Raw genomic sequence first — 23,362 nt, forward strand, 5'->3', positions numbered from 1 at the left:
TTGTGCCATGACAGACACCACAATGGTCAAATTTGCTAAAATGGCACGTGGCAGAAATTTGCTTTGCTTTCTGTCAGAACACACCTTGAGGGACGACAAGCTGAAGTGAACACAAACCAGACATAAGATGGCCTTTTAAAGTTATGTAAACATATTAGCAACTATTTAAATATGAAATAGATAAACATTCATATTCATCTGGAGGTTCTGGTATTTCTGACCATCTGATAAATGTTCACCCTCCTTTTAATTGTTTGGTCCCTAAGAATTCCTCTTCAGCTTGTTAGCTGTTAAACTATGTATGTACAACCAACGAGCCAACGGAGGTTTGAAAGCACCTTAGTGCTCAGGGCAGATTCAGAGTCGTGTGCGTCTCTATCGCTATTGATTAATGGAGCTTTAAAACACAATGAATGCACAGTGCTACTGTATGTCTACAGAACTATTATGACAAACATTAATTAAAAAAAACAGTAATTGTGATAGAAATAACATCTTTAATAAATTAAGTCCAAAAAGAAGGATCCTTTCACTTCTCTCTATGCTTATATTACATAATGTATAAATAATACATAGAACTTATATGTTAGACAGAACATTTATGTTAAACAGGACTGGAAATGCCCAGAAGCAGCGTGAGTAGTGCAGGTTGCATACAGGCCAGTGTTTCCACGTGCCTTCGTCTATATACTCACAGAACAGTCCTGGATCAGTAGAGTCAGTGCATAGCTGCTCTCACATCCCTCAGCAGGAGGCTGGTATATATGGAGCAGCACCTTTTCTCTTGCAGTCAACAGGCTGTTTGTTCGTGTGTGGAATGGCACACACCTTTATACGCTGGCAAAACAAAGATGTGCACACAATCGAACACACAATCAGTTATACTCATACACACAATTTTAAGGATCGTACTGGTGTTTAAGCATGATTTCACCCATTTACGTAGTTAATGGGCTAAATCATGAAAAACACAATTATCTTTCATAATCGCTATACATTAAGTTCCTGTATCACTACCTACAGTATAAAACTTTTACTTATTTTCAGTTTACAGTAGAGTATGACTCTCCTCCTCTCGGTTTTCACTGTCCAAAAGGTGATGTGCTATCTGGTTTTAGGGAGACTGTAACACAACTCCAGTCACAGCTGTTGATCCACTCAAAATGTTCGTCCATTTTTCCCGTTCGATCCTGTCGTCATCCACTCAGAAAACATCACCTCAGTTGTGAGAGGTAGGTAGCAAGATGAGATGCATCAGTTTAAGGAAACATTTGGGCTTCAACACCCAAACAATCCATGACGCTCCAGTGTTTTGTAAGAAGTGTTTTAGTGAGGCTGATAAACCTTGAAAGATCAGTTAATTACGAAGCCTCTTAAGTCTCTGGATGGACGTCCTGACAGCCAGTTTAATTCCAGCAGGAGGTTAGCAGAGGGTTATCCCACGTTGATGCCGAGGCCCACTTGCAGCTTGTCACCTCTGTGATTTACAAAGGCGCCCATGATCAGAGTGGCAGGGAGCGGGGTCAGACGCTTCTCCAACACGCCTCCGATTATGCACCGACTATTTATCATACCTGGAGACACACACAAAAAGTTATCATCTACTGAATGTTTACTGCACAGCTTTCATTGACCATTCCTTTTGAATGAGAGAATTTGAATTAAAAAGAAAATATCAAGTGTCATGGCCATTAAAAACATAAAATAAATAACCAATTGAAAAATTAAATGAATTGCCTGATTTAAATAAAACACTCAGGCCGCACCATAAGTCTCAGGAGCGACAGTAAGGCTTTTGATTAAGTCCAGAAGGGGATTCCAAGTCTTGTGGAAGGACTTAAGGGAACCCTTTAATGAGATTGAGAGACACTTTTTCAAACTTTATGCATTCTAAGATTTAAGGCACCTATCTTTGAGGTCACAACACTGTGTTGTGGTGGGTATATTAGGAGGTGGAGGTAGGCACAAAAAGGACTGTTAGAGGGTTGGGAGTGATATGCGTGTTAAGGTCCTGACTAAGTGCTTTAAATATTTCAGGACCAAATCTGTCAGCCGTGGTTGCGCCCAGAACTTATGCACATGGTCAGCTGGAGATTGTGGCTGAAAGAAATTTACCTCGAAAGACCATGTTGGCCTCTGGGAGTTCCATCTGGTACCCAAATGAGGTTGTGGTCTCCTGCGTCCTGGTACTGGCTTCAAACTCCACCCCGACCTGGATCTGGTGAACACAAGCTCGTGCTAGTTCACATTTGCAACAAGTCCCTTAAGCAAATGGTGTGCCTCCACAGTATGGTGCTATTTGCTCTTACCTGTTTGTTGGCTCTGTGATAGTAGCTAGCATGGGCACCTCCTTTCCCAGCGTTCAGCGTCGCCACCCAGTTTGGTCCTGCATGGAGAGACGGTGAAAGACGAAAGAGACAAGAGAAGGTGAAAGGCTGCCGCTATATCGAGCAAAACACATGAGGAAAGATGCAGATTTTGAAAGCAGATTCACAATCAGAGACAAACTCTCACTTGAGTACTGTCCAGCCAAAGTAAGAATTCCTCCCTCTTCTGCTCGGCCCCGGTGGTAGACCAGCTCCCCTCCTAACACCAGCCCAGATGACACACTCTGTAGGAAGTGTGCCACAAGGATGACTGTTCCAAGAGAAACACACACAGATACATCATAGATTAGAGCAATAAACAATATCAGGATTATGCGTTTTCTTGCTAAATTGAAAGGTGAATTCAGTGAAAAACTCTCAAAAAAGATCATTCGACTGATCCCAAATAATGCTCAGTGGATAATGATAACATAGTAATATTTTGCTGATGGCTATCGGGAACTACTGATGACTGCATAACTGAGTGGTGCTCAGACGAGACGCTTTTCTCACCTGATTCTCTGAGGACGTCTGGATTGGCTACCGTCACAGCAGCGGTGAAGTCGTTCCCTCTGTACTCAGTTTCAAACTGCCAAGTTACAAACTGGGACTGCTGGGTCTGGAGTACAATCAACAACCCAAACATTAAGTTGTTTGCAGCAAATTGCATTCAGTACAGTGGCGGTGTCTGAACACGGGATGGAAATAGATGAACAAAGGGAGAGAGAGACAGACATCAACCTGACCTGGAACACTGTCCGGGCTCGTACTCGCTCGGTGAGGTGCAGCAGAGCGTGAGCGTTCAGGCTACCTGAGGAGTCCATCTCACCGATCAACGCTGGGGCATCCTAACATGTGAGGAAGGATCAACATGGAACCTGTCAGCTCAAAAAGGCAGCAGCTTCATCTGTTTTCCAACTTTCTAGCAGCGGTAACATAATTATTATGTGATGACTCGTGCTTGACCTTGTCCTTGCTGTAATCATCAGACTGCAGATGCTCCACGTGGAATCGATAGTATGAAGGACTAACAGCACTGAGGTGGAGAGCATGACTGACCTGGAGGCAAACACATACATTACGTTCAAAATAAAACATTTTCAGATGCAAGAGATTTACGGCCATATTATCTTTACATGCGACAAACTGCAGGAATGTAATGTGGGTAGAAGAGTCACCTTGAAGAAGCTGCTCAGGGTTTTATTGAGGATCATCTTGACTCCCTCAATCTGTTGAGGGAACACATCTGAGGAGAAAAGCAGACAGATCAAAAACATGAACATCACGTTTATCTACAACACATGTAGAATAAATGATTCATTTCAAAAGGAGCTCGATGAAAGTAGAGAGTTTATTTCTCAGGGGATTATGCACTCCACACTTCTTGCTTTCCAGCCACACATACCTTTGCAGCTCCTGTGGAGAGAGTGAAAGCTGCCTGGGTTGGGAAGGCGGCCATCTCTCCTCTCCCACCGGGGAGGACTGTCCCAGTGAGCAGGGTGTGCGTCCCAGCGAGAAGGAGGTGGGTCCGTGGAGAAAGGCCAGTTGTGATGGCCCGGACCGGAAGACAACGCCAGAACGCTGCCCATGTGGGCACTCCACTTCCTACAAGACACAAATAGACATCAATAGACACTTTAATAGAGATGCTGTGACCCATTTAAGCATCTCACCTGCAGCCTGTACCTTCACTATTTAAAACCAGACTGTGTCCTATATGAGGAGAATAGAGGCAGAGCAGAACACCTGCACTGAAATACAATTTACAGGAAGAAAACAAAACAGTTTCTTTAGTAGACACTGTTCTGATTATACATCATGTAAAAGGATTTTAAAGGGCACGTCATTATACAGACACACACACACACACAGTTAGCAAAACAAGAGTATGAAAGATGCAGACAAAATAAGGCGTACAACACATAATACAGGCTTAGATTTTTTTATGTATTTTGCTAGTTTCTTAAATCGGTTTCTATTGCATTTAATGCTGGAATTGCTAGAGTGATTAAGAGTAAGTGCATCATGCAAGGCAGTCGGTTGTTTTCATGTGCAGGTGCAGCGGTGCCGTTAGCTAGTATGACCTTAGCATCAGCACAGACAAACACACACGTAAGTGCGCTCGTGGCTTCGCTACCTACTTCCGCTGTTACCGAGAGGCCTTAAAATCCCGACCGGAGCTGAGAGCCGCACATCAGAAAAACTGTCAGGTTCGTAGAAATAAACTAAAAGATAATGGATGCTGGGATCAACTGATGCTGCTAGAGAGGCTCCCTCCTCCAGATGTGATGCACCAACCTGCAAATGCGTCCCCCCGAAAATAAGAGATAAGGATCCCGTCGTCTGGAAAAAAAATACGATTTTACTTTTACATGAATGAAAATCGATGGGAATATGGTTCAAATGCCAAACACGCATTTTTAACAACCTAACATCGGTTTGAAATACATTAATTTGTCATTCTGGGAGCTTTGAGTGCTCAGGTGAACAGCGTAGGGTCCATAACGCCTTTGTTTCTCGTCGGACTACTGTATCTGCGACACCGTGTTTAAGGCGAGCGAGAGCCGCTACAGGTGAGATAATGTTGCTCGGCTTTCATTTACTGCAGCACCGGAGAGCAGGGGAAGGTCACCGGCCTTAATCTACATTACAGTCGAGATAATGTCTGCTGTTTATCCGAGCCAGACTTAGACACAAGATACGGACGATACTTGGTGAAATATGCCTTTACTACGATATTATTAGACCGCCAAGAAGAAGAGTGCAGGTGGTGATTGTCGCCCCTAAGTCGGTTATTTAGGTCTATCCTTTCAGGGAATTTTAGTTTTTGCTTGTTCCCTTCATTTCCAGTCGGATTGGACATGTCTGCTTCACGGTCCATATTGCTGGTGGGAGAAGGGAACTTCTCGTTTTCTGCCTCCGTGAGCCGGATACACTGTGAAACAGAGACCAGCATCACGGCGACCTGCCTGCAGCATCAGGAGGAGGCACTGCGGCAGGAGGGTGCAGCCACAAACATCCAGATCATCAAGGACTCAGGTAGGGGTCTTTGAGGACCTGTTCGTTTGCACTGAGCTGTGTTTTGTGTTGTTACACGTTTCTCTTTCTTGTGTGTCAATCAGGTGGGACTGTGCTTTTCGGGGTGGACTGCACCAAGCTGGGGGAGTGTTCCTCTCTCCAGGGCTGTGCGTTTGACCGGGTCGTGTTTAACTTTCCTCACAGGGGGAGGAAGAGTGGGGTTAAAAAGAACAGAGAACTTCTGAAAAACTTCTTCCTCAGGTACAGCAGCACCGTGCCATTAAATTTAATCCACTCACAGCATTTTCCATCATCCAAATCCCTTTATGTCATGTCAACTGGTCTACACAAGGTTAGAACATCATTCTAAAACAAATCATGGGGGAACATTTGTGTATTATTGGTTTTCTCCCTAATCAGACTGATTTATGAGACTTCAGGTCACTGGTTTTGCAATATATAGCAAAGTTTTGTTTCTAGCACTGACTGAAATCTATCTGTAGCATCAAATATTTACCATTATGGAGGACTATAAGCTGGTTCTTCGACCAGTTCCTGATTTAAATCAGGTTTGTCAGTTTTAGGCGATTCATTTATTCAAGTACTATTATGGCTGCTTTTATCTAAAAGTCATTTAAAATTTGGGAGCTACTTTTGTTCAGTGAAAACAAAAAGACTGTATAAAAAAATCACTGCATGTTGTGTGTGTGATCGGATTATGTGACAATAAAACTTGATTTGATATTTCTCAAAACAAGGTATCAAAATGAATTTTGTTATCAGTACTGAAACTCTGATTATCATTATTGCTGATGATGCCCTGCTGTAATTGTGTTCATACTTACAAAGTATCTGTGACAGTTTCCATGGCAATATACTGAACACTTGTGGGTGTTTTTTTTCTAGTTGCGTTCAGGTGTTGGCTGAAGACGGGGAGGTCCATGTTTCCTTGTGTAACGGACAGGGTGGGACACCAGTGGACCAGCCGAAGCGAGAGTGGCACAACAGCTGGCAGGTGGCTGCCATGGCAGCCGAGGCCCAGCTGATCCTTTCTGACGTCCAGCCTTTTGAAAGTGATAAATACCAGAGCTACAAGTGCACTGGATACAGGTAAGGTAAAGGTGAGTGTATAAATAGAAGCAGCCTTGTGTGTGTGTGTAGCTGTGTGTGTGTTTGATGTGTGTTTTCATACTGACGCTGTCTAATGATGGTGTTGCTGCTCCACAGGAGCCAGGATAAAGGCTTTCATGTGGAGAAAGCTTTGCTCCACGTGTTTACTCGCAGCCTGCCCTACCCCTCTGCTCAGGTACTTCAGGTGGAGGAGGCTGTTGAAGGAGAGAACGTCCAGTACAACGTACCAGAAGAGCTCAGTGATTACATTTTCAGGTACAGTAACTCGGAGGCTCTCATGCTGTCTGCGTAATGAGCCACCAACGCAAAAAGAAAAGTTACATAACCATGTCCGCACTGTCTCTTCTCTTTCATCAGGGGATTTCTCTGCTCAGGTTCTGTCCACCCTGTCAGGCTGGTGCAGGATTTTCTTCTCAAAGGGCTGGCGGAGAAGTGGTCCGTCTCCATGACGACAGAGGCCGTTCCCTTCCTGCTCGCGGCCAAACGGCTGCAAACGCGCTGCGGTGATGCCGACAGCACACACTGCTACTGGATCCACCCTCTTCAGAAAGACCTCAACTCTGACGGCCACTCCTCCACAGACAAAGCAAAAGACCAGCTGTCGGCCTTGGACGCTCCGTCAGCCACCGGCGTGAACTGGGATAAAGCGGACAGAGTGAGGAGCAAAGGAGCTGAGAGCTTGAGGTCTGCATGCTCTCTTGATGTTGATCCTGAGGGGGAGAGCGGCCTTTATACGCTGCGTCCATCGCTGCTCCCTCATATTGAAGAGCTTCTCACTAAAAAAGAGGAGCTGAGTAACATTGAAGGGGGTCATGAGGAGAATGAAGGGAATAATACAAGTGTTGAAGGACATGAGAGGGAGGGGCCCTGTGAGGGCTGTAATGGTGTGAGCAGCTTTTTATTTGGCATCAGTGGCCTGGTGTTCAGGAACGTGCCTATAAACCTCTGGTCTCTGCCTGCCTTTCACGAGCTTCTCCTCAGAGGTGTTTTCCCCTCCGATGGCGAGCCAATCAGCTTGCTTGGACGAAGGCTAGAAACACTGCTCGCTCCCTACGGGGTCTCCCTGGTCACAGGACAGGGAGATCTGCGTCTGATGGCACAGCCCATGGGTCTGGTTGGGAGGGTGTTTGCAAGCAACACATGCGACAACATTAGCCACGTCAGCGTCACCGTGTCCTTAAATTTGGACCTCCTCGCCGCGCTTCTATTCTCACTCCCCGACTGGCGGCTGCTGTGGTCACATGACCCACGCTTTTCAAAACAGTTTGCACTGCGCCCATCGCCAGGGGAACCTTTCCGCCCATACTCCCTGTTCCCCGAGCACATCAGCTTCGACATCAGCTTCTGGACAGGGCCGACGTGGGAGGAGAGGAGGTTCCACGCTGTGGTCCGAGAGGCCAGTCGTGGTTCCGTGGAGCAAATTAAACTCATTGATACGTTCTCACATCCCGACTTGAGCCAGACCAGTTACTGCTACAGACTCATCTACCACTCACACACACATGCTTTGTCACACACGCAAGCCCTCCAGTTTCATCAGCAACTGGAATCCTTACTTTCCTCCCGGCTGCAGGTCACCATCAGGTAGTCACAGTCTGACCTCCAGGAGGAACACGGATTTAACCTCTTACTATTTGTTTGTGACTGCTAAACAAATTATAAGCATATAATCTGCAAAACTGTAGTTAACGGTGTTTACAGTAGATGAGGCATTGCTTGCTGTAGTATGTCTTTGAGATGTGATTTGAATTCTGTATATCTGTGTGTTTTATTTATTATATAATAAACTTGGTATTTAACACACATTTGTGGTCTTATTGAGAATCATTGTAAGATAGATAGATAATGTATGAATTATCTTATAATGAGTTATGTTGTATATATAATAGTATATAGTACAGGAGTAATAGGTATAGTAATATAGTATGAAATAATATATAGTAGTATATAGTGTAATATAAATGAAATAATATAATATATATATAATAGCTATCAGAAAATACACACATATATATGCTGTCATAATAGCATTTGTAACAAGCAAAGCCAGCCATTCCTCTGCAGTGGTGAGCATCAAAAAGAAAAGTACTCATTACTCAAAATGTTGGTGTGTTAAATTATAGAGTTTTCAAGATTGAATTATTTTTTGTATCTTTACACACAAGATAGTACTTAATGCACTCGTAACAATAGCCCTTAAATGTATTGAAGTAAAAAGTACAATATCAAACACTGAACTGCAGTGGAGTACAAATATAAAGTGCATATAATAAATAAAACAAAAGTGTACATAAGTAGTTAGTTACTTTCCACCACTGTTCCTCTGGTGTGATGCCTGAGACCTTTGGGTCACCAGGAGTTATAATATCCTGAAACATTTGCTGAAAATAACTTTTTATTTGGGTACTTTATTACAGGAAAAATGTGTAATGAGACTGTTTGGATCCAGTGTTTGGTTTAGAAGCAGTTGTTGGTTTCCTTTTCCTGTTCTTTTAAAAAAAAAAAGTATATTAATCAATAATTCATTCATGATGTTAAACAGTTTTCTTCATATATATTGAATTGCGTGGTCGTCTGTAGACAAATTTCACATTAGTGCATGCATGCCTTCAGACTTTGTTAGTGATCCATTGATTCATTGGACATTGATCCTGTTGTCTGCTGTGTTTACTGTCAATAACCGGACGGCGGCGAAAATGAACGAAGTCGGACTCGGGGGCAGCGTCGGAAAACATGGCGGCCAAGGCGCTTCGGCAGCGGACCAGGCGAGGCAGCAGACAAGATGCAAACAACGTGAACATCCCCGCCGAAGCTCGGCCGGCGAAAGAGGAGAAAGGCGGCGACGACAGTAAAGCCACAGAGACCCGGCAAGAGTGAGTATGAGCCCGGAGAGGAGGCGTGTGACTGTCCGGTGCTGGGAGCTCCATCCCCGGTGTGACTGACAGCCCGAGCCGGGGGGGAGCTAGGCTAGCTAGCTAGCTGGCTACTAGGATACGTTGGCAAGTTTCTACCACAACAACACGGAAACAACGACCGACAGCGTCCACGTAACAACCCACAGAGCTGTCTGTTTACAGCAGCGAGAAATATAAAGGCTGCTCAGGCTGTATCTCCGCCCTCAGCCCATAATCAGTAGCACGGTTTGTGTTTTGATAGTGTTCATTCATTTCCCCCAGCTGTCACACTGACAGGCACCATCCCTGACTAGTGAGGAGTGGGTCACCTCATGCTCTGCACGGCCATCGAGATTTATTTTAGATCAGTGATCGGTGTGATTGATACGCAGCTGAAGTACTTTGAAGGGGTTTTTTTTGTTGTTGTTTGTTTTTGCAGTTTGTAAGGTGACGTGTCATAATAAAACGTAATGTGAGGATCAATGCTAAGCTACAGCTGAGCCCCTAATCTTTACTAATCTGAGGATTGATGGGTGTGAACAGTAGAAAACACTGCCACACACAAGGAGGAGTGGAGGTTATTATATCACTACACACACACACACACACACACACACACACCCACACACACACACACACACACACACACACACACACACACACACACACACACACCAGTGTAGTGACTCTAAAGTACTCATCATTCATCCGGAGGACTCAAGCAAACAGCTGGCCACATCTGGGAGGTAGTCATAATGGGCACTGGTAGATAATGGATGTATTTTTCTGCTGATAATTTAGTGTCACACAGCTGTTATTGTCATTGATTTTTTTTTTAAATTATATTTTCAGCAATCTGCTCATTGTACACTTGTGGACATACTACTAGAAACTACATATGATATAGATATGGATTTAGGATTCAAGGATTCAAAGGCTTCCATGATGCAAACACTATGTGTAGTGTTATACACTGTGGTATGCTCTCATGGTTGTGCTGAAAGACTGGTGTGAAAACTAATAATGAGACCAAAAATATATTAAGAATTAAAAAAAAAAAAACAAGATCGGAATACAGAGATTTATGTAAAAATGTAAGATGCACATGTCATGATAAAAATTATCTTCAGTAAAATGCTCTACAGAAAGACACAGACCTTGGCCTCTCTGTTTACGTTCTCCAAATATTTAATATTTACAGGCTTGACAGCATGTCTGTTTAGTAATAACTATAGCTATCTATTTATTAGTGAATTGATTTACCAGAGGCAGGAGAAGAAACACAATGACAGGTGAAAAGTAAGGAAAAGTAATCAATCATAATTATGCTGCTGCTATTAATGATAATAACAGTAATCGTCTCGGTCAGCGGGGCTAACTTAAAAAGTAGTGTGTGTTTGTATGTGTGTGTGTTCATATGTGAAATAACATTCAGAGAAACCGTTTAGTTGTAACGTAAATCAGGACAGAGCCACGATCTGAGATTCAGACGACGAGTAAGTGATTGTGCTCAGATATAGTTAAACTGTGACACAGGTTTTCGATCCTCGGAGTAATAAGAGCTTTTCTTTTCTCTGCCAAACATAACTTTTCTCGTAATTAAGGGCAACATTAATAAGCTGCTCTGGAACGATTACCATGATTCAGTCCTTAATTGGTGTTTCATTAAAAGCAGGAGCACTAGAAACATCAGCCAGCTAAACACATAGACGGGCAGCAGTTAAAAGGCCAGCATACAGGCTGATTCACATGGCTAATTAGACAGTTTAAGATAATTTTCTATTGAATATACACAAAGCAGACGTGATGAACAGTTTAATTTTTTACATCAAGGTTGAGGCTGAAGTGCATCTTAATAATAACGTGTATGTATTCTTGAGTGTTTAGCGACTGTGTATCTGTGGATTATTTTTTTTAAACAGGTCAATAAGTCGCGGAGGGCAGGTATGGGCTCCAGAAGGTTCAACTGCGTTTAAATGCCTGCTTTCTGCCCGTTTCTGCGCAGCTTTGCTCAGCAACATCTCAGACTGCGATGAGACCTTCAACTACTGGGAGCCTGTGAGTACGACTCACCACTATCAGAAATCCTAAAGTGCACCGTGCTGTCACCTGTGACCCTATGTCTGAGTCAGAATCATTTTGCAACACTTCTTTATTGTTTATTATCTGTTGTGACTGTTGTGTTTTCAACAGATGCACTACCTGCTGTACGGCACAGGGATGCAAACATGGGAATATTCTCCGTTGTACGCCATCAGGTCCTATGCTTACTTATGGTTACATGCTCTTCCTGCTTGTTTGCATGCCCACGTACTACAGACAAACAAGGTAACTATTCCTAAATTCCTGTTATTCCAGTGTATGCTGGTATTGTTCATATTCTAAATGACCTAAGATGACCTGACATTATAAAAATCAGTAGCTCCTTTGTGTTGCCCATCTTTCAAACTACACCACAACAATGTCCTGTTGTAATGTGTAAAAATGTACATAAAGTGTGTTGTTCACTGAGAATCAGACTTGTGTTACGATTGTGTTGCAGGTGTTGGTGTTCTACTTTGTACGATGTGTCTTAGCATTCTCCTGCTGTGTCTGTGAACTCTATTTCTACAAGTGAGTATACACTCATAGATGCAAGTAGTCATCCTCTGTACTACAGCTTACACTTGATTGATTGGGTTGATTATATAGAAATCTTTATGTATATATGATATGGAAGTTAACCGTTTGGGTTTGTGTGTGTGTGTGTGTGTGTGTGTGTGACACAGGGCAGTTTGTAAGAAGTTTGGTTTGCATGTGGGCCGTCTGATGTTGGCGTTTCTGGTCCTGAGCACGGGAATGTTCTGCTCATCTGCAGGTTGGTCGGATTTATTCACTTTGGTATGTGACTCAAATACATATAACAGCCTCCACCGTCGCCCTCCTGAATAACAGAGAGAATAATACTACCGAGCCTTAATTATAATATAAACTTAATTATAAATCACAGAAATATGGAGCAGAATTACTATTTGTACAGTGGGGAGTATACATTTTAGAAGGAGCATTTCATGTTTGTGAGACATGTCTGGTCTGCATATTTAGTTTGTTCCTATAAAGGTCAGATTAACCAAAGCTTTGTAACACACTGAGACTGTTTTTTGTGATCCATGCCCCTCTTTTGTTCTTTCTCCTCAGCATTCCTGCCTTCCTCTTTCTGTATGTACACAACGCTGGTTGCTATGACGGGGTGGTTTCAGGACTCAACACCGTTGGCTGTTATGGGTGTGGCTGCTGGTGCCATCGTTGGATGGCCATTCTCCGCTCTGATCGGGTAGGACCGTGAACTAAAATGCCTATTTGTTGGTGATATGTGAACTACACTGTATGCATTAATGTTAAGGTATCTTTGGCTTATTACCTCTGCAGGGCTCCGATTGCCTTGGACCTGTTGGTGTTAAAGAGGCAGTGGAAAAGTTTTATCCTCTGGTCAGCTGTTGCTCTGCTTCTGCTGCTGGTAAGAATGTAAAAAAAAAAAATGCACATAAAATAGATTTGCATGTTAAAGCCATATAGATTAGTCTGTTTTTACAGTCCCAGCTGCAGCGTGGGCACACAGCTTCTGTGGAAGAGTTAATCATTAATACAGAAAATGATTCTATGTAGCAGTAAATACACACACTCTTTGTAGATATATTTGTAATTCTTAATGAATTATATAACGTTATGTTTATGCTGATAAAGTCAGATGTTAATTCTGTGCATCTCTCTCAGGTTCCCTTAGTGGCAGTGGACTCCTTCTTTTATGGCAAACTGGTCATTGCTCCACTGAATATTCTACTGTATAATGTCTTCACACCACACGGACCCGATCTGTATGGTAATACACAAGAGCACACATCATTAAAGTGTCGTTTTATTGGCTAAAGGTCCCTCATAAAAACAAAATTACCTCCGTTTATTTTAGAGAATTAAAGTCACCGGAAGTAATGTCATTTCATGTTTTATTTTTTACACATAAAACTGTCTTTTTTTGGGCAGACAGTGAATCTTTTTTAGAATATCTAATTCAGCATGTCCTACAGACCAGACCCCTCGCTTGGTTCAGTACAGCAGCTGCAGAACTCATTTTACCAGATTGTAATTCAGCCACTAGCTTACAGGCAGCGATAGTTGCTTTATGTTTGCTGTGTGCAATAATTGACACCAAGAAAATGACTGGCCCTTACTAGAACTAATCGGTCAGGCAGAGCATCAGAAATAACATCCTTGAGCTGACGTTTACATCAGTTTGGACATGCTGCATGCTACATTTATACACAACATTAAAATAAACTTTTTCTAGTCTGTCTAAAGGCAGTTGGAGCGTATAACAGTCGAGGTGGTTATGCATGTTTGGGGTATTTGTTATAGTGATCGTTTGGCTCATGTAACAAATCGACTCTAGAGGGCATACTATCATCAGCACTATTATATCAGACCATTGAAAGTGTGGCAGTAAGCTCTTTTCCACTCTATTGCGTTGACAGAAATCAGCTTAATTCATAGACACTAACAGAATAAGTGTAGGGCCTTTGGGCTTGAGACCCCATCACCGTCCTTCAGTGTTTAATCCGATATAACAGATCCTTTTACCATCTCCTTTGCTCCAGTGTCATTTTTACAATAATTGTACAGTTATGATGTTTTTATTTTGATATTCTGCACATGAGCTTTAATAGCTTGCATGTTTTATATTGTTTAATGTTCAGGTACGGAGCCGTGGCATTTCTACTTTGCAAATGGGATCCTGAACTTCAACCTGGTGTTTGCTCTGGCACTGTTTTCTCTTCCACTTACCGCTCTCATGGAGACACTGTTACACAGGTTCAATGGTGAGTTCAGTGGTGTGTGTTTTGATATGCCAGCATGTATAAAAAAACAAACACTAAATGCAGTCTTTTAATCTAACGCGTTGAAGAGTTTATTTTAGCTGTGATGTTAAAAAGCTGCTCTTCTCGTGATTTTATGAGCTTGTGCACACTTGTTCTCTGCAGTGCAGAACCTGGGCCGTCCATACTGGCTGACTCTGTCTCCCATGTATCTGTGGATGTTGGTTTTCTTCACCAGACCTCATAAAGAAGAACGTTTTCTCTTTCCCATCTACCCTCTCATTTGCCTCAGCGGGGCAGTAGCTCTCTCCTCTCTACAGGTGTGTTTTCTCATTTACCCGTTTTGGATTTGATTGCTTCATTTGTACTGGGCATGGAAACAAATATTTTTTTTTACAGATTAATTTTGTTTCCTGCAGAAATGCTACCACTTCCTGTTCCAACGGTACAGACTGGAGCACTACACAGTCTCCTCTAACTGGTTGGCTCTGAGCGCAGTCGTGGTCTTCACAGTGCTGTCACTGTCTCGTTCTGTCGCCCTCTTCAGAGGTGTGTGTGTGTGTGTGTGTGTGTGCGTGCACGCACACAGACACTATTCTCCTTCCCACCCGTGCCAGGCAGCAAAAGCAACAGTCCAAGATGGATGAAATGAGAGTTTTTCTCTGTTTACAGGCTACCACGCCCCTCTGGATCTGTACCCAGAGTTCCATCGCATCGCCAAGGATCCGACTCTTCACTCAGTCCCTGAAGGCAGATCTGTTAGTGTGTGTGTGGGCAAAGAGTGGTACCGCTTCCCAAGCAGCTTCCTTCTACCACACAAGTCAGTATCCAGGATTCCTACACGGGTCTTCCATGTCTGATAAATTATGGAAAGTGTATTTTGTTATTTTCCAAGTGTGACTGTGTCACTTGCTGACAGTTTCTCTTCCTTATCTCCAGCTGGCAACTGCACTTCATTCAGTCGGAGTTTAAAGGGCAGCTGCCTCAGCCGTACGCCTCTGGTCCTCTGGCCACGCAGATCGTCCCAGCTAATATGAACGACCAAAACCTGGAGGAGCCAAGCAGATATGTGAGTCTCTCAGACACGCGTGCATCTCTGTTGACCCATGGACACTGTAATTGATAGTAATCGCATTGTAATTTTGAAATGTCTGCTCTGTGCAGGTGGATTTACGGCAGTGCCACTACTTAGTAGACTTAGACACAGACGAAGAGACGCCACATGAGCCACGTTTCGCAGCCAACAAAGAGGAGTGGAGCATCATCGCCTATAAGCCTTTCCTTCAAGCATCAAGGTATTTTCCCAAATGCATAATTTACATGGAAATATGAAACACATCTTTTTAAGATCAGGAAAATGAAAGCTTAATATATTGGAGTTTTAAAACAGTAAAGAGAAAAATAAAGAGTGACATTTTCAACATTTAGTAGAACGATATAAACAAATTTATGTGTGCAAAGGCTTAAAAGAGACTGGTGCAGTTCTTTAATAAAACATTTTCCATTTTTAGATCATCTCCTCTCTTCAGAGCGTTCTACATCCCCTTTATATCAGACCATCACACCGCCTACAGACGCTATGTTATTTTGAAACCACGGCGGCAAAAGCAGCCTCGCAAACGGACCCATGGCTGACCTGTGAACCCCAACCTGGTCCCAAGTACAAAATCCTGACGACAGAAATCAATCACTTCCCCTCAAAACAGCTGGTATTTGTGTGTGTGTGTGTGTGTGTGTGTGAGATTGTAGGACATGCGTTCATGTATGTGTTTTGAATTATTTGTCTCATGAAACAGTTGAGGGGGAAATGGTATGTATGCAGGTGTTCTTGGCAGGAATCAGCTGAACCTGTTTGTCAAACATTTTATCTTAGTTTGTGTGTGTGTGTTTGTCTGTGTGTAAATGAATGTCTTACAGTGGAAGCACACTACAAGATTTGACATGTATTTATCCCAGTAGAGGCACACAAATATAAGTGTTTTTCATACTTCACTTGAAAATGTGGCCTGAATGGAAGAACTTTTCTGAAAAACTGATCCATGAAATCTTGTAGTGTTTGCTTGTCTGCACTTGAACAGTATCTTGTTGTGTGTCCTGTGGGGTGTGAGTGGTGGAGGTGAATGACAGTGAGGGTGGCTTATTAATTTAACTTGGAATGTTAATAAAAACATGATTGATTGCGAATACAGCCCTGCGGTTTTTTATTATGACAGTAAAAGCACTTTACAACACGCAGACAGATTCAATTATAATCTCATTTTATTTTAATATTTCTTTATGTAACAAACATACAAACCACTCTCGCTTACAGGAGATATGTCAAGACAATACGATCTGAATAAATAATAATAATGATGCTATATTTTATCATTCTCTCCAATGTCATGCCATTGCTGTGGTCAGGCTGCAGGCACTCAAGCTGTACTCACTCAGCTAGCATTTGTTTTTGACTGTCTTTAATATACTCAGACAGGACGGCATTAATAAACAAGAAAACAAGTGTATCAATTCAGTTCAAGTTCTGGACATCTCAAAATTTAAGGCCATGTCTAAACAGACTTGCACTACATAAAAATATGCAGCCTTCGCTTCCTCAAGCAGTATTGGGTTATTGTGTCTTAACAGTTCGAGGTAGCCTGTTTCTATCAGGTAAACTGTATTTCCAGGCTCAGCAAATATAAAGGTTCAAGACCTCAATAGTTATCCTACCAAGCAAGGGCAGCATGACAAGGCCATGCAAACAGGCTGCTACACACACATTTTTACCGTCAAAGAACTATCACTGATGAGAAAAGTCACCTGGCTCAATGACATCAGGAGTTCATGTTTAACTTTAGCTGTAACTTGGCTTCTTTACTGGGTCTCTTTTCCCCAAAAGTGGAGTTTCAACGGCTGCCGAAGGCTCCCAGGTATCCTGTGTGTACAGTTGTTTTTGATTTGACTTTATTTACATGAAAATACTCCACCGATTTAGCATTGCACTTTAAAATTGTCAGACTCCTGATGGAGTTTAAAAAAAAAAAAGAACCAGAGATATCTAGTTTTTCTATTCTACATATTGTTCTTCTTTGGCAAAACCTGGGACCTACATTACCCAGAATTCAATTCGACCAATTACTGTTTAACCAGGGATTCAGGTGCGTTATACCAGTAGCGGCTAATGTAGCCTGGAACCACTAGACTCAGGTAGGGATGCAGATCGGGCTTCAGAGGTCCGCTGACCTAACTTCCCTGTAACGCCACCCCTGCAGTTTTTTTTTTAACATCAACGTCATGACTGTGACTTCATCGTTATAACTGACAATGACTCCAGTGACATTGTTTGAGGAAATTTATCAGGTTTTGCGCAGCTCCCACTGGAGCCATGACAGGCTTTACGCAACCTTTTTTCTACATATGCAGCTGTACTCTCTAAGACCTGTAAACAGACTTTGATGTATAAAGGCACTGGAGTTCACATTTAATATCTAATCTCAAACCTCTGTTAGAGTGTCGCTTCACCCAGATGACACAAATCAATTGTTCCTCGTCTGCGGTGTCTGACCATATCGATTGTTTTGACATTTGTCCAGGTTTTGAGATATTTGCATTTTACATTTCTGCCACAATTGATTTGCAGTGAAAAGTCTATTTAAATCAACAGTGGTGTATTTCTCCAGAGATCTGTCCTTAATATTCCACCCCCATCCCTCAGTAGATGTGGGTCTGTAGATTATTCTGTGTAACGTGGACATTGTCATGGGAAAGATGTGTTGCTGTTGAATTATTTTAATGTATTCCTCCAGCGCTGTGAGCACTACAAACAACCTTTCACTCACCTCCATTAAATTGGGATGGAAGCAGGAATCTCACGGACAGATGTCACAAATGAAGCCCAGACTATATGCATGGCTAGACGTGGCTAAAGATAAGTGGTAAAATGTTTTTGTTGATGTTGTTAAATTACCACAAACTAATTGCCACATGGGCCTAGTCTACCAGCGGGCTACAGGCCTCAGAAACAAACCATACAAACAATTACAACCACGTACGTGCAGTTTTTTTGCCATTCTCTCCACAAGAAGATCAATAGTTTTCTCTATTGATCCACTCTTGTTCATTGAAGTATCTCCCTTTGTCACCAAGATTCAGGCCGTTTCTGTAGCAGTCCAGATTTGCCTGGTAGGATTTTCGGTTTCCATAGGCACCGAGGCAGGTTTGGTAATTATCCTCCTTGCCAGTGGTAATGTATGTCTGATAGAGGTCAGCTTTCACCGTGTGACTTCCAGACCTCAGTTTGGGATCATAGAGGTCACTGCCTCCCCTGATACTGCCATCATAGAGCCCATGATCACCATACACGCTGCTGCCATAATGCTCGCTCTTTGTTGTACGGCGACCTAGACTCCTGTCATAATACTCTCTGTGGCCGGTGCGACCTAGACTGCTGTCAGTCACGTCCCTCCTTCCTGAGCGGCCAAGGCTGGTGTCGTAGAAGTCGCGGGTGCCACGACGCCCTAGGCTGAGGTCATTGAGGTCAAAGTTGAGGAAGCAGCTCTCTGTGCTGGCAAGCGTCACAAAGCCACTCTCTGTGTCCCGACCCCCCAGGTTGTCGTAGTCACCTGTCGGCGTGTCAGGGGAGGAGCACAAAAAGGAGGTGTTTTTGGTGTGCGGGCGAGCCGAAACCAGGTCGTCGTCCTTCTGGGAGCGAATGACGTTGTAGACGTCATTTGGAGTCGTGCTGGGGCAGAGGGCCGGGTCTGTCTGGCATACTTCTGATTTCTGCTCTTTCCTCCTTCTGTCTCACGCACAGAGAAGTATAAACAACAAGACACCTCAAACATTAATGTTAACAAATGAAACCTGAAGCAGACTGTTTATACGGTGTGGAAGATGAAGCAGATACAGCAGGTATCCTGGAGTGAATTACAAACTGGCGAAGCTCATGATGGCGTTAATTTGACGTGACTATGTTTGAGTCAGAGAATATCTGTGTTTTAGTGAACTGATCTAACTAACAAGTATTGTAAAAATAGCCTGATTAGGTTTATTCCTCTGCGTAACCTGTATTGTTATCCAAAAACTATTAAAAGCAGATTTATGGCCCACATCGTTGCCCTGGGGGACATGTTTCTTCTTTACGATGAACCTTGGCACTGTAGAGTGTTTTTAAACAAATCTCACATTCATCATCTGGCTGCTGTGCTGGCTAGTGTGTATTAATCCGGCAAATCGGCAAACGCGCTATTTCCACGTGTTTGAGTGACATTTGCTGAGAACTACAGTGCCCAGGTGTCTTAAGAAATCTTGTGGCCTTTTTAGAAATAAATAGCACATATTTGTGAGCTGATTTTAAAGATTTAGTCTTCAGTAGGAAAAAAAATGGGCTTGGGTAGGGAAGTTAGAATGCACTGAGAGGTGAACTAAGTTTTGGTGTTTTCATGGGATTTGTTGATGGTAAAAATACAAAATAACACCAAGCTTGTCCTGTTTACCAGTTAAAGGCACACTGTTAGTTATGATGTGGATTTTCAATGGAGTGGTAGTCCTGTAAAATGGTGAACTGGATTTTTATACCAAAAATTATGAAAAATAAATATAGTAAATTTGGAATTTAGATTTGGAACAATCCAATGAATTACAATGTTTCAAATGATCATTGGTGGGAATATTCAGGTGAAGTAAAACTTTTGTTTCTCTTTAGTGTTTAGTTTTTGCATTTGTTTCGGATCCTTACCGTCTGATGAGCAGCTTGAAGCAGCAGACTCCCATCACGGTTAGTAACAGCAGTATCAGGGGTATTGTAGGAATGATGATGTAAACCAAATTCAGAGCTAAAAGAGAGACACAGTCAACAGAGAGATAAAGATTTAGTGACTGTCCTGTTGGTGTTTGGACATTATCAGAGCGGTAAGTGTGTTGGGTCAGTCCACCTGTACTTCCCCCCTGGTTGTGCTCGGTTGGTTTCCACGGCAGCACAGATGAAGAGTAGACATCTGTGATGAAGAGCATCCATGACAATCAGACTGTCTCACTGTATACTGAACACGCTCACTTTCAAAGTATCAAATTTGCTGAATAACATGCTGTTAAATTTTTTAACAATCACACAGAGCACATTTTACCTGTTTGAGTGGAGTTCGGAGAGGGTGAAGGCTCCAGTGGCTTCTCTGTGGAGAAAATGAGTCACGGTCAACAGTCAAGTATTTTCACAATAAAAGAACATTGAAATGGTGTTGTTAGTTGTACCTGCAGTGTATTTGCAGATGAAATTGTTCTTGGTTTCGCAATTGTCGTCGTTCCACTGGAACATGTAGAGCCCCCCCAGACCTGGAGGAGCGGACGGCTGGTGATACATCACCACACACACCTCGTAGCCGCATGACGGCTCATCCCAGTGCCAGTTCCTACAGCAAACACACACACAATGTACAAAATGGCTTCCTCTCAAAGCTGCCTTAACGGAGAACTTTACAAAATGTGCAGTCTCATATGAAAAGCAAATTTAATCAAATAATAACTTGTTGCTGTTGTTGCATTCGAAAGCAGTGTTGAAGCTGGTATCAAGTGTGCGGTCAGATTTTCTAATTGCATTTATTTTTTATTTTGGATCATATAGTTCCTAATTTTTAGTTTATAATTTTAAACATTTTTAATTTGTTATTGTACGGCTACTGTGTTTAGACAAACTGGCCTATATTAGCTTATTGCAGACATTGGCTGATAAGCGAAAAGAAATTGCAGTTCAGAAATTGTGCATATCACATATCCTGTCAAAACACTAAGATATCCTTATCAAAAATGTTTATTTCTCTTATGTTCTTATTTTTATTTTGATTAAAAAAGGCCTGACAGACAGGTTGTTTTCAAAATTAATATAGGCCTAAAAAATGCAGTATTCAGTAAGCATTTCATGCTACAATATCTATAACTATGACAATGGTTTTATAGAGAAAAAAAAATTGTAGCCTCAAACTCAAATCAAATCTTTTTTCTTTGGTATTGAAAATCAGGTACCACACACGATACCCGGGGGCTTGACCAGTGTAAAAATCATCTGATGTTTAACCCAACTGCTCTGAAATTCTCTAAAACTTCTAACAACTAACTCATCCTGCCCTCACTTTTGACCCCTTGACCCACCATGTCCCACCCACCTAAATGTGGACTTGCTGCCGTCCAGCCAGTAGTACTGTGAGGAGCAGTCCGAGCTGCTGTCCTCGTTTCCATGGTTACGGCGGAGACCGATCCAGAAGTCTCCATCAGCCGGGCGGAGCTCTGTGATGAGCTGCTCTATGATCTTCTGCTCGGCCGCCGACTCCACGCTCAGCAGCTGCCCTCCGTCCCGTCTGCAGGCCAACTCTGCCTCTGCGAAGTTCAGCTTCCGCCGGAGCTCGGAGAAATAGGCCAGCTTGTAACACGGCCTCCCTTTTCCTGCCTTGCACACACGCTGACCTGCACACACACACACACACACACACACACACACCTGAGGACATGTGCCAAAACTGCACTGAGGTTTCACATGTTCCCTCATATATCTCAAGCATCCTGAACACTTTAAAGGGGGCATTATGGGAATTTTGTGATAGAGTTCCCTCTTCACTTTTATAAATCTATTTATAAGAGGAGTGTGTTGCCTACCTCTGGCTTCGAATATATCCGCTTCAAGAGCCAAACATCAGGAATCAGGAAGGCATGCCACGAGGAAACCAGAGATATCAAGAATTCAGTCTGGAGTTCATGTCTTTGTGCTGTGTTGTGCTTTTTGTGTGCAGCTTACCTGTGATGAGGCTTGTGGCCGCAGACGGATCAAAACATAAAAGCAGCAGGTGACAGAGGATAGCGAGCAGCTCCATCTTCCTCAGTTGTCGTCTGTTCACCACCACCTCTTGTGTTTGAGTTTAGTCTTTGTCATTCCGCTGCCTTCTCATCTGGTCGTCAGGAGAGTGGAGCTCAGGTGAAACCGGATGAACCTTGGGAGGTGAGCTGTAGCTTCAGGCGGAAGGAAAATGCTCTAAAACGGCTGAAAATCAAAGAGAAAGAGAAAGAAGTGCTAAAGAGGCAAATCTCCTGCTGTGTCTGCTGAAAGAGCGAGCATGTGAGACAGAGGGAGGAGCAGGAAGAGGAGGAGAAAAGAATGTGCGTGTTTGGGAGGGGGCTGTAATCTGTTAAGAGCAGTCTTAATGATTGGAGAAGAGGCTGCATCGATCGCAAGACATCTAATCATGCAAGTGCTTCTCATCGTAAACGCTGACAAGAGGCAGATTTCACCCCTTCCTTTATTACTTAAGCTTTTGGTATTGTCATTACAAAAGTGTTACATGAAAATGATCTCCTATAACTCAATCAGGGATATTTAGTAATATTTCTGTGATCTTCGAGGTGCACTGCAGCGTTCTTCACTTAACACAGCTGACATCTTCAAGAGGAGGGACAGTTTGTCTTTCCTTTATTATTAAAGCCTCTGGCAACTTGGTTACAAATCTTCAATACATCCCTGCAGCACAAAAGATTTAAAACAACTGGAATTAAAGTTCAGACAGTCATCACTTTTTTATTCAAATGTTACTGACGCCTGATCAGTGCACAGAAACACATGAGCTCATCTCTTTCCGGTGGAGCCCTGCCCACTTCAAACCAGAGAAAAGAGCACAGACGGGGAAAAAAAAACACAAAAGCACCAGATCTGTTTGTAGAATACCATTTTGTGTCCATGTAGGACACTTCATCCTATTCCACACTCGTCTGTCCCACTTTGGCTTCAGTCTTCTCCCTGCAGCTGTTTTCTCAGTTTGCTCTTTAGCTCTAAATAAACAAACAAGGTGTAACCTGCTTATTAGTGAGCTTTAGAGATGGAGAGATTGCTTTCACCCTTTGACAGAGTTTCCAGTCTTTGTGCTAAGCTATGCTAACCTCGTGGTAGCTTCATATTTACCCTACTGGCATTAGAGTGGTATCTGTCTTCTTGGCATCTCTCAAATCTTGTGCATTTCCGTCAAGATTGATAAATCTGATTAAACAGAAGAAAAAGAGATGCTGTTAACAAGTTTAATTTAATTTCAGAAACTCCCCTCAGACCCACGTCAAGTTATTCTGATGTTAACATTACAGTTTAGCAACA

At 42.7% G+C, this 23,362-nt stretch overlaps 4 protein-coding genes across 5 annotated transcripts; 2 read left to right on the plus strand and 2 right to left on the minus strand.

Moving 5' to 3' along the window:
• Window positions 1–1,318: 1,318 nt before the first annotated feature.
• LOC139213117 (mitochondrial import receptor subunit TOM40B) lies at window positions 1,319–4,634 on the minus strand. The gene is made up of 10 exons (XM_070843744.1): window positions 4,508–4,634; window positions 3,772–3,971; window positions 3,545–3,612; window positions 3,333–3,425; window positions 3,113–3,214; window positions 2,880–2,985; window positions 2,515–2,637; window positions 2,310–2,386; window positions 2,116–2,218; window positions 1,319–1,574 (listed from the first exon to the last, which is right to left on the minus strand). The coding sequence occupies exons 2-10, from the start codon at window positions 3,953–3,955 to the stop codon at window positions 1,435–1,437; spliced, it is 996 nt and encodes a 331-aa protein (XP_070699845.1). The 5' UTR covers window positions 3,956–3,971; window positions 4,508–4,634; the 3' UTR covers window positions 1,319–1,434.
• A 280-nt stretch (window positions 4,635–4,914) lies between these two features.
• fdxacb1 (ferredoxin-fold anticodon binding domain containing 1) lies at window positions 4,915–8,300 on the plus strand. The gene is made up of 6 exons (XM_070843681.1): window positions 4,915–4,939; window positions 5,217–5,405; window positions 5,489–5,645; window positions 6,291–6,494; window positions 6,612–6,770; window positions 6,873–8,300. Exons 2-6 carry the CDS (start codon window positions 5,228–5,230, stop codon window positions 8,101–8,103), a joined length of 1,929 nt encoding a protein of 642 aa, XP_070699782.1. The 5' UTR covers window positions 4,915–4,939; window positions 5,217–5,227; the 3' UTR covers window positions 8,104–8,300.
• Window positions 8,301–9,244: 944 nt separating this feature from the next.
• On the plus strand, window positions 9,245–16,436 carry alg9 (ALG9 alpha-1,2-mannosyltransferase). 2 transcript variants are annotated; one of them, XM_070843742.1, is made up of 15 exons: window positions 9,245–9,388; window positions 11,332–11,467; window positions 11,603–11,737; window positions 11,952–12,022; window positions 12,178–12,266; window positions 12,587–12,722; window positions 12,818–12,905; window positions 13,163–13,268; window positions 14,140–14,262; window positions 14,425–14,579; window positions 14,679–14,808; window positions 14,932–15,079; window positions 15,199–15,328; window positions 15,424–15,554; window positions 15,771–16,436. In XM_070843742.1, exons 1-15 carry the CDS (start codon window positions 9,249–9,251, stop codon window positions 15,892–15,894), a joined length of 1,842 nt encoding a protein of 613 aa, XP_070699843.1. In that variant the 5' UTR covers window positions 9,245–9,248; the 3' UTR covers window positions 15,895–16,436. The 2 variants fall into 2 exon arrangements, with proteins under 2 accessions (XP_070699843.1, XP_070699844.1); XM_070843743.1 differs by having other exon boundaries at window positions 9,358–9,388; window positions 11,415–11,467.
• Window positions 16,437–18,324: 1,888 nt separating this feature from the next.
• Window positions 18,325–22,121, minus strand: layna (layilin a). The gene is made up of 8 exons (XM_070844175.1): window positions 22,022–22,121; window positions 21,883–21,903; window positions 21,396–21,693; window positions 20,488–20,645; window positions 20,364–20,408; window positions 20,172–20,234; window positions 19,976–20,072; window positions 18,325–19,036 (listed from the first exon to the last, which is right to left on the minus strand). The coding sequence occupies exons 1-8, from the start codon at window positions 22,095–22,097 to the stop codon at window positions 18,325–18,327; spliced, it is 1,470 nt and encodes a 489-aa protein (XP_070700276.1). The 5' UTR covers window positions 22,098–22,121.
• Between the last annotated feature and the right edge of the window lie 1,241 nt (window positions 22,122–23,362).

This window comes from Pempheris klunzingeri, chromosome 14, assembly GCF_042242105.1.
Source record: "Pempheris klunzingeri isolate RE-2024b chromosome 14, fPemKlu1.hap1, whole genome shotgun sequence".
Classification (NCBI taxonomy): Eukaryota; Metazoa; Chordata; class Actinopteri; order Acropomatiformes; family Pempheridae; genus Pempheris; species Pempheris klunzingeri.

Bases quoted from the DNA above. Each gene is read 5' to 3' on its own strand.
- LOC139213117 (XM_070843744.1), bottom strand. From the start codon at position 3,955: ATGGGCAGCGTTCTGGCGTTGTCTTCCGGTCCGGGCCATCACAACTGG. The intron at 2,638-2,879 runs GTGAGAAAAGCG...CTCTTGGAACAG, and splicing joins AGACGTCCTCAGAGAATCAG to TCATCCTTGTGGCACACTTC. The intron at 2,387-2,514 runs GTGAGAGTTTGT...CTCTCCATGCAG, and splicing joins TTTGGCTGGACAGTACTCAA to GACCAAACTGGGTGGCGACG.
- fdxacb1 (XM_070843681.1), top strand. From the start codon at position 5,228: ATGTCTGCTTCACGGTCCATATTGCTGGTGGGAGAAGGGAACTTCTCG. The intron at 5,406-5,488 runs GTAGGGGTCTTT...TGTGTCAATCAG, and splicing joins CCAGATCATCAAGGACTCAG to GTGGGACTGTGCTTTTCGGG. The intron at 6,495-6,611 runs GTAAGGTAAAGG...GCTGCTCCACAG, and splicing joins TACAAGTGCACTGGATACAG to GAGCCAGGATAAAGGCTTTC.
- alg9 (XM_070843742.1), top strand. From the start codon at position 9,249: ATGGCGGCCAAGGCGCTTCGGCAGCGGACCAGGCGAGGCAGCAGACAA. The intron at 12,906-13,162 runs GTAAGAATGTAA...CATCTCTCTCAG, and splicing joins TTGCTCTGCTTCTGCTGCTG to GTTCCCTTAGTGGCAGTGGA. The intron at 14,580-14,678 runs GTGTGTTTTCTC...TGTTTCCTGCAG, and splicing joins TAGCTCTCTCCTCTCTACAG to AAATGCTACCACTTCCTGTT.
- layna (XM_070844175.1), bottom strand. From the start codon at position 22,097: ATGGAGCTGCTCGCTATCCTCTGTCACCTGCTGCTTTTATGTTTTGAT. The intron at 20,073-20,171 runs GTGGACTGACCC...TCTCTCTTTTAG, and splicing joins CAACCAGGGGGGAAGTACAG to CTCTGAATTTGGTTTACATC. The intron at 19,037-19,975 runs GTAAGGATCCGA...TGCGTGAGACAG, and splicing joins TTCAAGCTGCTCATCAGACG to AAGGAGGAAAGAGCAGAAAT.